The sequence below is a fragment of the Mobula hypostoma genome, chromosome 16, assembly GCF_963921235.1.
Source record: "Mobula hypostoma chromosome 16, sMobHyp1.1, whole genome shotgun sequence".
Lineage (NCBI taxonomy): Eukaryota > Metazoa > Chordata > Chondrichthyes > Myliobatiformes > Myliobatidae > Mobula > Mobula hypostoma.
In genome coordinates, this window is record NC_086112.1 from 62833079 (window position 1) to 62846048 (window position 12970).

Genomic DNA, 12970 nt, shown 5'->3' on the forward strand with positions numbered 1-12970 from the left:
AAGTCCTGAGAGCAAGATTAGCTGGGATAGATTGGGAAATTACATTGAAATTGACAAGCAATGGAGGCATTCAAATAAACACTGCATGACTTGTAACAAATATGCATTCCTCTTAGACACAAAATCAGATCAGAAAATGTTATTCATTAATGGATCAGTGGAAAAAATTAAAGATAGTATTAGTATTAAGTAAAGAGCTTATAAAATTGCCAGAAAAGCAGGAAACATTAAGTTTGGGAGTATTTTAGAATTCAACATAAGATGACCAAAAACCAACTAAAGAGGAAAATAGAATAAGGGAGCAAACCAATGAGAAATATAAAACAGATAACGGGAACTTCAAAAGATATGTATGCAAAAGGAAAGCACTAGCAAGGGCAAGTATGAGCCACTTAAAAAGAGCACTTACAGGGAGCATTTATAATGGGAAATTATAATGAGCACAAAAAGTTATGCAAACTTTTTTGCCTGAATTCACTGAAGACAAAATAAAAGGCTCTCAAAGTTATTCTGGAAATCCAGGTCCACGTAAAAGAGGAAGTAAAAGATAATATTATTTGTGAAGATATATTACAAGAGCAGCTAATTAGCCCAAAAGCCAATAAGTCCCATGGAGCTGATGATCTATATTCTAGGATTTTGAAAGAGATGGCTATATTCTCAAACTCCAGAGATTTTGGACTATTTTGTATAGTTTGGACTGGCCCCACTTTTTAAAAAAGGAGGGAGGAAAAAAGCAGAACTATCAACCTTTATTCTGACACGTACTTGGGAACATGACAGAATTTATAATGAAGGATCCAATAGTAAGACATTTAAAATATGATACAACAGAGTTCAGCAATGATTTATGAAAGGAATATCAATTTTGACTAATCATTCGAAGTCAAGTGTGCATTTGGATTATAGGAAGACTGGAGGTTGTTGAACAAGATTAGAACACATCAAATTGCACTATTCATTTCTTTTGTTATTTATCATAAGTATAAGTTTGCACAGATGCTGCAAAACAACAACTCTGATGTCAAATAAGACAGTGACAATAAAACAGATTCTAATTCTGAATATACTAGTGTGTATAGATTTCCATCTACTCATAATCATATATCTGGATTAGCTGAAGGAACTAAGTGTCACTATCTCCAGATGAAACTTATGAAATGGGTGTGATGTTGAGGAGGCAAAAAGCTCCAAGTGAATGGTTAATGATAGTTGGAGCACCATATGGAAAGATGTTCTTTTCCACTTTGGTGGAAAAAACAAGGACGCTGATTCGTTTTGAAATGATGACAGAGTGGAAGCTGTTGAGGTTCAAGGGGACCTGGGTGTCCTAGTACACCAATCACTGAAACCCAACATGCAAGTACAACAGCCAGTTAGGAAAGCAAATGATATGCTCCTCTTCAGTACTGAAAGGATTGTGTACAAAAGTGAAGGTTTGCTGTTACAATTACCTAGGGCCTTGCTGAAACCTCACCTGGAGTACTATGTACAATTGTGGTATCCTTATCTAAAATAGGTATGTGCTTCCAATATCTGCAGCGAAGATTCACTGGATGGTTTCTGGGATGTCAAGTTAATCCTATGCAGAGAAGTCAAGTAAGCCAGGGCTCTAATCTTAGCAGTTTAGAAGAATGAAAGGTGAACTCTTTGATATATACCAACTTGTTAAAAGGTACGGAGAGGATAATATTCCTTCTCCAGGACTGTAGAACCATGGGTTATAGCCTCAAAATAAGCGACAGGACATTCAGGACAGAAATGAAGAGGACTCTCTTCATCCAGAGGATTGCAAATCTTTGGAAGTCTTTATCAGAATGCTAAGTATCAGTCATTGAGTTATTTCAAAACTAAGATAGCCAGACTTTTCAATATTGTATGAATTGAGAAATATGGATACAGCAGGGGTATGACCTATTAGATCATCCATGATCTTCTTGAGTGGCAAAGCAGTCTGCAAGGACCAATATCACCTATTTCTGATCCCATTTCTTATGTTCTCACTTGAAATTTCATATATTTCACTCTATTCACTCTATCTTGTAAATTAGAAATTATAATAAAGTATTAGGAAATTTTTGCTTACTTGGTCTGCTGTCTACATTCCAGTTTTACTCCCCACCTGTTCTTACCTAGGTTTTGTGGCTAATGTACTAGCAGGGTCCTTGTCAATCCCAAGTATGAATTGCTCTTTACAGAATTGCACATACCATAATTTGGATGACTGGGAGTAAATGGTAGCAAAGGCCAACCGTGTTCTTTTAGCCTCCCCAAAAAAATTTATCCTCAAATACTGAAGCAGAAAAATGTAATAATAACTGATAAAACCACTAGTGGAATATACCTACCTCAGGGGCATCATTGGCTTCAGATGGCAAGCTACTTTCGTGTTTGGCTACTGTCACAGCAAGTCCTGTTAAGGCAAGGATGGAATTTCCCTGCACAACTGGGCTGTCCCTGTTAACCAAATAACAGATCAACAGGAAATATATATTTTTTTAAATTAAGCTACTACTATCATACGTAGAAGCCAGTCATTATGCAATAGTTAACTGATTATTCCCCTTAAAATGTCAAACTGGGAACTTTGTGGTGCAATGGGCAATTTAAACACTTGAAACACAAAGATCTCAATTCAGACAGACTGAAGAATCTAAACCTCTTCTCGGCAACATTTCTAAAGGAGCCTTTGTGAAACAAGAATGGGCAACTTACAATTAAGCCTTTGCTGGTATGAACCACATCAAACATTGTGCTTGCAATTCAACTTCATTACTCAAGTATTGGAAATGGAATTTTTTTTTTTAAACACACTATTTCAATAATAGAATAGAGTTAAGATAATTATTCAGATAGAACAGAAAAAATATTTCAAAAGCGAGTTTGCTTGAAGTTGACAAAAGGTGCTTAAAAGAGAAATTTACAAGTTTAGTCATTTGTCCATAATAGTATAAATGAGAGGCAATAGTCAAGTATTGCAATATACCGGTATTACTAAGTAATATTAGTTTCCAAAGAACACAGTTTCTTTGAATATTTGTTATCTGGGAAAAATTAGATGTAACATGGGGATTTTTATTCATAAAGTAAGAGAGTTGTAAAGATATATGATTAATATTAAAATCATAGCTGGTATCAAAAGTCAACACAGTCATCATGAAATTTTAACCTTACAGATGAATGAATATCCTAAAAATGTAGTTAGATAGATATGAGCAATTCTACAAAAGTACCTGACAATTTTTTTTTGAGAAAGAGGTTTTTTTTTGGATGTATTTTAAAGAGCAACTTAGCTCACAATAATTTTTATATCCTGAGTATAGGAAGCTTATTTAGAGGGGCCAAGGCTACACAGGAATCCTAAAGGGTAAAATGTGCTTAGATAACATGGGCTTTACTTACTTTGATGCTGATTTAATTACGTCAGTTAGCATGTCTCTGGCCCTGTTGAAAAGAAGGAACAAAAATAAAATCAAAAGCCACAAATTGCAGATGATGAAATCCAAATTGGACCACCGTGTCCAATATGGGAGCCCAGGGAGAGGTGTCCAGGTGACCCTGTTTGAGCTTGAAGGTAGTTTGGCAAGTAAAACCAGAGGTATCTTGCTTAGGGTGAACAAAACAGCCCTGCATTTCTGTCCCAATACTCCACAGGAACCAAAACTAGAAAATGCTTAAAACACACATGCATTAAAAAAAAATTCATATTTTTTAAAAAAACTTTGTTGGAACTAGAAAAAAATATTTGATTAATATTGGTTTTAATTACTTTTCAAAGTCGAAAATATTCTTAAATAAAAATCCATTACTACATATTCGATACAACGAATATGATTTTGGGAACTTAATAGTCTTCAAAGTTACTCAAGTTCCAGTTTTGCGTATACTAGCTTATGAAAAGAACATACTTGTAGCTTGTCTTCACAAGCTTTACATATTCAAAGACCAGACAGCAGGAAAATAAGTCCAAAATAGTATTCTCAGCTGGATGTGTTGAATTATGACAGGCATGAAATCTCTTTTTGAAAAGACACAAGCTGAAGGACATGCTCAGAAATTACCACAACATCGGCTCAGGAGGTTCTGCAGATACGGGAAATCTCAAGCAACACACACAAAATGCTGGAGGAACTCAGTCTGATGAAGGGTCTCAACCCGAAACGTCAACTATTTATTTCCCTCCATAGATGCTGCGTGACCTGCTGAGTTCCTCCAGCACTGTCTGGGTGTTGCACCACATAGGCCCTGTTGCATAAAGGTCTGTAGTTAGCAGATTATTGCATAATATAAAGTGGTTTAGAGAATTCTGCAGAAATAGTATAATTGATGCAACAAGATGGGTTACACTGAGTGCAATATCCATGTTTCCCTCTTTGTATCATCAGGAATCAGTTGGGACATTATTATTTCTGGGGATTCTAAACTAGGTCCAATTATATTGTATTTATAAGATAATACATGATTCTGAAGTTTAATATGTAAATTAAATAAATAGATGGATAAATAAATACTCTTTAAATTGTTCCTACCAGAGCCAAGATATGAACTGCTTATACTGAAGCTCCTCTGGATCATCTTTCCCATGCTTGTGCTGCATCTCCAGTTCGGCCTGTCTCCCCTATAGACAAAGTCAATCAATCAACAGTGTCACCCCACAATGAAGCTATTAGCAATCAGTGAGCACAGGAAGGAGGAAGTTATATATCAGTTCACACTGAGAGAGGAATTCTGCTTGCAGTAAATTTAAAATAAGACAACTATTTAAAAAGCAAATTAGTGTGTAGCTATTTCCTAAAACACCCCATTCTTAAGCAAATACCATCTCTTCAGCTGGAAATTTAGGGCACCAATTTATTGTATAAGGCTACCAATATCATTCTGCAATTTGCAGCACAGAGGTACACAATGTGCTCTGATATTCGCGTTGCACAAGACCGCAGAGGCTAGAAATGGAGTTACAAGCAATCTGTTGGAAGAACTCAGTGGGTCAAATAGTATCAGTGGGAAGAAAGGACTCCCACCAGGACTCAGGTGTCACCTTATAAATGCAATATAATTTGTTGTAGTTTAGAATTCCCAGAAATAATAATATTGTAACTGACTCCTGATATTAACATTTTTATAGCAATGCTTTATTCCCAGAGATGCTGTTCAATCCAACCAGTTCCTCTAACAAATTGTCTAATGTTCTGACAGTGTTTTTTCTATACCTGATTTTGCAAAAAAGCTTCAGACCAGCTCGAAAGCTTTCCAGTGGCCCAACTTTAGTCAGGGAAAGGAATAAGCTTTCCCTTAATTCAGGGCAAACGATACACCCCCCCTCATTAAACTTGCTCAGCTGAATAAGGAGTGGGAAGTAAAAGAAATGCAAGAACTCCACTCCAAACCTTAATAATGTGTCCTTGTTTTATGTTTTTTTTCTTGAAGAAAACACTTGGATTCCAGTATGTCTGCAAATTATGTCTACACATCATTTATTGTCTTTATGATAATAAAAAAATCTTAAAATCATGGTGAGTCATATCTAAACTCTAGCCTTGAGTAAAGTTGCTTCTAGATCCAATGCTCCACATCCATTAGCTTTCCACTTTTCTCCCTTCCTTTCGGACATTTAAACACTACTAAATTTGGTTTCAGTTTAATTGTTATCTGCTGGAATGAGGAAATGCCACAACAGGTTCAGAAAGCAAAATACACCATGACAATAACTAATAAGTGATAAATGACTATCAAGTACAGGCTACTAATGTAACAACCAGAAAATAAAGAATTAAGGAGCACACCGCTTTAAAAATAATTCTGCTAGGTGTCTCAGAAAAAGTAAAAGAAAAAGCAGAACTTGGGACTCCCTGGACAAGCCAAGTCACTGTTCCAAGTTGATCCTTAGTATACTGTAATGTGGCTTCAGATACAATTTCCATCTGTGATCACCAGTAAGGGAATATACAGATGGCTTTTGAACAGTGCTCAGTAAACTTTGCAGAGGCTGCCCTTGGCCTTTGGGTCAGGATGTCTACCATTACTGAGACTGTTGACCATCCCTGACAAAGCTCAAATCACAAACTTAGATCAAAAGTGGGAGCAATAGGATGGTGTACAATAGCTTTAGAGAAGCGAAGCATGGTTATAAAAAAAAAGTGAAACTGTCGATGATCACTAAAATTTGGGGGAAGGGGTGTTCCTCAGACTTGTTTCATTCAGAATTTGCTCATTTTGGGCTGTTTTATAATATTCTACTTCAATGCTCAGTGAAATGTTTGCAGTGTCAGGGCTGTCAATCAGCTACTCTCACATTTAACAGGATATTAACAATTATAATGGGATAGAAATTCAAGCACATTGACAGAATCACATTGGTTGCACTCACCATGTGCCTGCAAAACTATTGAGAGTGAATCACCTATTTTGGGCTTATTTTTAATATCAGAGCTATTCCTTTTCTCAATGGACCTGGAAAAACTGCTCTGGAATCACAGGCCAGAAAGGAAAGTGCATTTTAAGAGGATGAGCAGAGAAATGTTTAAAGAGAAAATCAAGAAAAAAAATATGCATCATTCATTAAAGACAGAAAAAAAACTTCTTGAAATTTTAAAACATCTGCCAATGAAACTCTACAAAGCGCTATGCAAATATATATTTTGAGAGTGGAAATTTTAGCAGACCCCTATAGCTGATAATGAAACTGAGGAGGATATCTATACAATGAGTTACACTAACAATAGGCTCCCTTCCACCATATGAAATCAAATCAATAAAATAAACAAACTAATGATAAATAAAGTAACTGCAGAACATACAGAGTAATTAATGGTTATTTAGTTATGTAATTGCTACAGCCTGCAGACAAACCTGACAATACATTTGCACAGAACAACTGGATTGCTGTGGGCAGCACCATGCAATGATTTCAGACTCTTCCTGTCACTCTCCCTAGGGGTCTAATCTCAGTAAATAGGAGAGAAAATACTAATAGAACTACAAAGACAATCATCCATTCAGCGAAACACATAAATGAGGTTGTACACTTCAAAATGTTAGAAGTAAAACACAGCTTCTCGAAAAGCCACATCCTAGAATGGACAAAATGGCTCATAAATCATCAAGCAAGATTACAGTGATCCTTCTACAGCTATAGCAGATAATTAAGAACAAGCTTCCCAAGAAATTTAGGCTTTTATTATTTGGTAATGTTGCTGCCTAAATCACAACAGTGCATGAATAAGCCCCAGTCATAATGCCCCAGTCTAATGCTATAATTAAACATCAGTCACCTGATCATTCTTATATAGTATGCAGTCGAATTCCCCACTGCTATCATAAAGATCTGTGTGTTATTCTCTGATTAAATTTGACTTCAATTCATTTGTGACAAAGCATGTCTGTTTAACTTGAACACATTTGATCTCACTACAAAATAATTTTCCACAATGTATTCACTACTGTGCATTTTTTCATTGCTGAACTGCACGTAAATTCTATGCAAAGGCACTGCATATCATTATAATTACTCAATACTGCACAATGGTTATGCCTCATGTTTCTTCTTGTACTTCTTTGCCAATCGAATAGATAAAAACAATGTTCTTTATCAATTTTATCATATAAGACTTTACACTAAAGAGAAAACATCTGCAGAATGAATGTCATTACGTATAGGGCAATTTCCTTCAGGTACAGAGAAAGAAAAATCAAGCTAGTTATCCAACTAAATTTGATTGCAACACATATTCTGTGCTTAAATGAAAAATATGCTGGAGGGATGGCCTGTCTGGAGTCACACTGATGCACTGTATAAAAATTATTACTGTAGTTCTTACATGCACAAAATTCAAGTCAGAGAAATAATCCAAGATTTGATTACTAAATATTAACTTTGAAAATAAAACCAAAACAATGAAAGTAAAGTTATTAGCAGAAAATGCTGAAAAGGCTCAATAGGTCAGTTGTTTTCTCTCTCTCCCTGTTCTGTTTAGATTTAGTTCTAAGAGCGCTGTAGACCCATTGAGTACTTCAGCACTTTTGTTTTTATTTCAAATTCTCACCATCTGCATTACCCTGATTTTAAGATTTGAAGCAAGTTAAACTTAAACACTTTTTGCAAAAATTCTAGAGACAAGATTCCAACTTAATGCGTTACTGCACACTTTGCACTATTAGCAATCACTTGCAACATGATAACTCATAATATTTTAGATACACTAGTCTAATTTAGTTTAAGCTTTAGGAAGCACAGCCAGCTCCATAATGTGGCCTCAAAATATTTCATGTAAACTATAGGATAAATACCGGTAAGTTTTGACAAAGATTTCAATCAAATTAATCATACAAACATTTTCTCATAATTAAAGACACAAAGGGATCTATAAGCACAGAGATTCTACAGATGCTGGAAATCTTGAGCAACATGAAATGCTGAAGGAACTCAGCAAGTCAAGCAACATCTACAGAGAGGAATAAACAACTGTGTTTCAGGCCCAGACCCCTCATCAGGTCTGGAAAGGAAGGGGAAAGAGAAGCTAGAAAAAGACACTTATGTTTTGCACAATTAACAAGATTGAAACACTAAAAGACCAAACTACATCAATGTTTCAAAATGTTTCCTACTCCTTGAATCGGACAACATGTTAAAGCAGGCAAAGGTAGCATCATATCTAGATATTGCCAACTGAAAACACCAACATGGGGATCTGGAGCTTAAAAAACTAATTAAAAAAAATGTTCAAATCATTGAAAACAGTTAAGAAATATTATGTCACAAAAGGAGATCATTTGCGCCACCGAATCCATGCTGAATCCTTGTAAGGCAATCCACTAAGTCCCATTCTAATAGCTTGGTAAAAATGCATTTTTGAAAACCCTGACAGATTGTGCTTCCGTCACCAGTATATGCAATGAACTTCAGTCACAACCACTCTCAAGACAAAATCATTTCCTCACATCTCCTGTGCCCAAAATTTTAAATTTGGGCCCACTCATTGTTAGCAATTGGTTATCTGTAAAAGCTACTATCTATCAACCCAATCTAATATCTTATGCAGTCCATCAAATCTCACCCTTCTTTGCTCAAGGAGAAAAAACCGGAGATTTGAAAGCTTGGAAGAAAAACTACCAAGCTTTCAAATCTAATCAAGCCTTATATAAACATTAACTATAAATAATGAAATAAAGCAGAAAATGCTAGAAACACTTGGAAAGTCAGAAAGAGAAAGTTTAAGTTGAAGATACATTATCAAATCTAATTTTCATTTTCTTACCTAAATCTTGCTAGATTACCTGTATTTTACTGAATAAATACCACTGTTCAAAAATATACAGTATATTCCCATCCATCAAAATAGTTTGTAATGTTTCTGGTGTAGAATTTCTGGATATAACCAGGAGGCTAACTTTGGAACAGGGAAGGAGTCATTTGCAATCAAAATGGTGAATTTACCTGCAGAACAGCCTGATATGTTCTACTCATAAATCCTAGCCAGGCTTGGGGCATCAAAATTGATTTATGCCATTCAGAAGGTTGTATAGGCACCTACAAATTAAACAGAGATTGTGATATAACCAAACCTTAATTGAAATAACTAAGAATATTAAATTACTGTATGTATTTTTTTAAAAGGTGGAAAACCTTCTCATCTAGAATCCATCAGCACCACTGACTAAAGATTCAATAATGTCTCAGGAAGTATTTGCTTTTACTTCTTCCACTAAGATTCAAAAAGTGCTACATGTTTTGACACCCCCCCCCAAACAAATGTTAGTTACTCACTGAACAGAAGTACAAGCGTGTCATTGTTTTTATGTGAGAAAGAGGATATCTCACAAACTCACAAGTGCAGCTCAGCAGACATTGCCAGAATTGCCCCACCTTCACTGAAAAGTCACACTTCATGGGGCGCCATGGTAAGGTGGCACTTAGCGTGACACTGAAACAGCTCAGGCTGCCGAAGGTCGGCATTCAATTCCGCAAGGAGATTAGAAAACCTCCTCCTGTGATTTTTCCAGGTGCTTCAGTTCCCTCCAACAGTCTAAAGAAGAATCAGTTAGTAGGTTAATTGGTCATTGTAAATTGTCCGGTGATTAGGTTAGGGTGAAATCAGAGGTTGCTGGGCACGGGTTGAAGGAGTGTAAGGGTCGATTCCATGCCATACTTCTAAATAAATAATAAGGGAGGGGTGGGGGGGGAGAGAGGGAGAGAGACGGAAGGGCAGAGAAAGAAAGAGAGAGAGGGAAGGGCAGAGGGAGAGGGGGGAAGGGCAGAGAGGTGGGGAGAAGGGCAGAGAGGTGGGGAGCAGGGCAGAGAGGTGGGGAGCAGGGCAGAGAGGTGGGGAGAAGGGCAGGGAGAGGGAGACGGGGACGGGCAGAGAGAGGGAGACGGGGACGGGCAGAGAGAGGGAGACGGGGACGGGCAGAGAGGGAGAGCGACGGGCAGAGAGGGAGAGAGAGAGAGAGCACAGCAGAGAGTGAGAGAGAAAGAGAGGAGGGCAGAGACAGAAGGGTGGGGCGTCCAGGAGAGAGAGGGCAAAAGACAGACAGAGAGTATGTGTGTGAGAGTGAGAGACAGACAGAGACAGAGAGAGTGTGACAAAGATATAGGCAGAGAGCCCATACCCCAGCAAAAACATGATTGAAGATATTCTAATGAGTCGTGAGTGGATAAAATTGGAGAAACAATAGAGTTCCAGTGATTCAATGATGCATGGAAGTGTTTGTTTTACGGAGGAAAACTATCCAATATTCATCTCATTTTCTGTTTGACCCTGCTTCAGCAAATATTTTTGACAAAGCTACAAAATCCTTAAGATTAAAAGCTAATTGGAAGAATTGATGCTCAAGACAGTTCCTGTAAGAGGAATGTCTTGAAAATAAGGTGGCACAGATGGATGCTGAACTGTGATAATTGTAATAGAATATCAAAACTGGGAATAATTCAGTTGATGTGAAGGGTGCTGGAGATGGCAATACGGCAGGTTTCAATTGCTTGAAGACAGGAAATTGTGCAGCTCAGAACAGTGATTATTCTATCAACTTTCTACTACGTTTAATTCTTATGAACATGGTGAAGCATTGGATTAATTAAATCCAAATGATGCGTGCAGCTACAGCTCATGCAGTGAACAGGGCTCAAAGGAACCCTTTGCAAGAAGACGCAGTAAAACAGATCTTTTTTTAAATGTGCTGTACTTTGTGCTCCTGATTTTCTCCTTCCCAGATGAAATCCCAAGACTTTCCATAACACTGGTTTAACTTTATGTAGAAAGCACACAAACCTACCTCATGGATTAGTGCTGCAAGCATCTGCTGATAACTACGACCTCTACTAACAAGAAAACGATTAATGGGCTTGCCATCTTTGTCAGTCTGAATGTGTAGATCATAACAAAGTAACAGACCAGCTGCAAAAAAACACAAACTAGGAAGAGTTTAAAAAGGAAGACTAATATTCTTAAGAAAATATTTGGCTTGCCAGTGCTTAGCAACTTAACTCAGCAGTGTAGTCTGAGTTATGAAGATTCCCATCAGGTTGTATAAACTGTAAATTCAGTCTTAATCATGAACTATTCGTCAATGTAATCTTCTTCTCCTTCGCTCAACTTCCTTCCAGGATGAAAGCAAACTAGATCTAGAAGCATACCTCTAAGAAATTAGTGTTATAGAGGCTCAGAAGATCTGCCATATTTCTCTTTTTTTAGTGATACGAAGAGAATGTATCTTAACCTTTCATGCAATTTTCTGAAGATTTTTGGTTGTGTGATTGCTTCCCACACAAAGTACTATCACATAACTATTGCTCCATCGGCTCTTATTGCAAGCACTGTGCTGGACAGAAGCAGCAGCACTATCTGATGCTAAAAAAGCTGGGGCTGGAGATGACAGAGGTGATCGGTGACGTCAGACAGCCAACAATGCAGTTCGGCATCAGTGGGCCAATGCATTTTCAGTCGTCAGAGGGCCAACAGCGCTGTCCTGTTTTGGAGGACTAGATTAGAAGTACCACCTTACCCGTATAGTTTTTGAAGTAAATGTGGGTTGTAATATTCAATTAATATTACTGGTGAACATCTTCTCCATTTCAGATCCTTTACAAACTTTGCGATCCATATCAAAGACTTCACATTAAATTTCTGGAGTAGAAATGTTGGGAAGGGAAGTGTTGAATAACTTTATTAACTTCTGGGATACAATTTCTCATCAGGTATGGTTATTAAGCTACATGAATGAATGAATGCCGAATGGCAACGCAACAACTGACAAGTTGCATTTGCGAACGTTCTGGGAATACAGATGAGTTCACAACACCAAAGGACACTTGTCAAAAAGATTGATAACTAATTCACCTGCCAGCCCAGATTTTAGTCCAGGTTGTTTGTTCTTCTCATAAGTCTTGAGCATGAAGTTGGGAATCCCTGCTACTGCTTTTCCTTGGTCAGAGCGAACAATTCCACCACGCAGTGCTGAGTAATATATCCCACGGGGCATTACAGTTAATTCCTGTTTCACAAGGGATGACAAGAACTCTTCAAAAGCTGTAAGAAAAGGTCAAAGAAGTGTTACTTTGGCTGTCATGAAGAACAAAATTAGTAATTGCAAGTTCAAATTTAAATAGCATGGCCAAGACAATCACTCCCATGTGTCATCATGACTTTGAGTTCACCTCTGCCTAAACTTTTATTCAGGAAGCTGCCAGTAAGCGATGTCAGATGCTCTACTAAAGAGACAAATGCTTTTAACTCTTTACTCTTCTGGTGATTAATAACCACGTTGCCAACACTGGCCTCAGGACAAACAATTAGTATTAGACACAAAGAAGAATGACTGCTCTGCCTTTTGGGGCAATCAGGAAGAGAATTAGTTGCAAACTTTAGAACCAAATAATTTATGATCTAGACTTGAACAGAACTGCAGATCCAAAGGGTAAAGCCATTTTAATTTTCAAGGTGTGGTTACAGTTATCAAAATTAGGAAAACAATTCCT

At 37.2% G+C, this 12970-nt stretch overlaps 1 protein-coding gene across 6 annotated transcripts in view; it reads right to left on the bottom strand.

Moving 5' to 3' along the window:
* focad (focadhesin) overlaps positions 1-12970 on the bottom strand; it is a 255026-nt gene that overhangs the window by 68903 nt on the left and 173153 nt on the right. For all 6 annotated transcript variants that reach the window (XM_063069010.1, XM_063069012.1, XM_063069008.1 and 3 more), the window contains 6 exons: positions 12333-12521; positions 11269-11390; positions 9434-9526; positions 4530-4618; positions 3403-3444; positions 2349-2457 (listed from right to left, as the gene is read on the bottom strand). In XM_063069010.1, coding sequence (XP_062925080.1) covers positions 2349-2457; positions 3403-3444; positions 4530-4618; positions 9434-9526; positions 11269-11390; positions 12333-12521 — 644 coding nt within the window. The remainder of the gene's footprint in view (positions 1-2348; positions 2458-3402; positions 3445-4529; positions 4619-9433; positions 9527-11268; positions 11391-12332; positions 12522-12970) is intronic.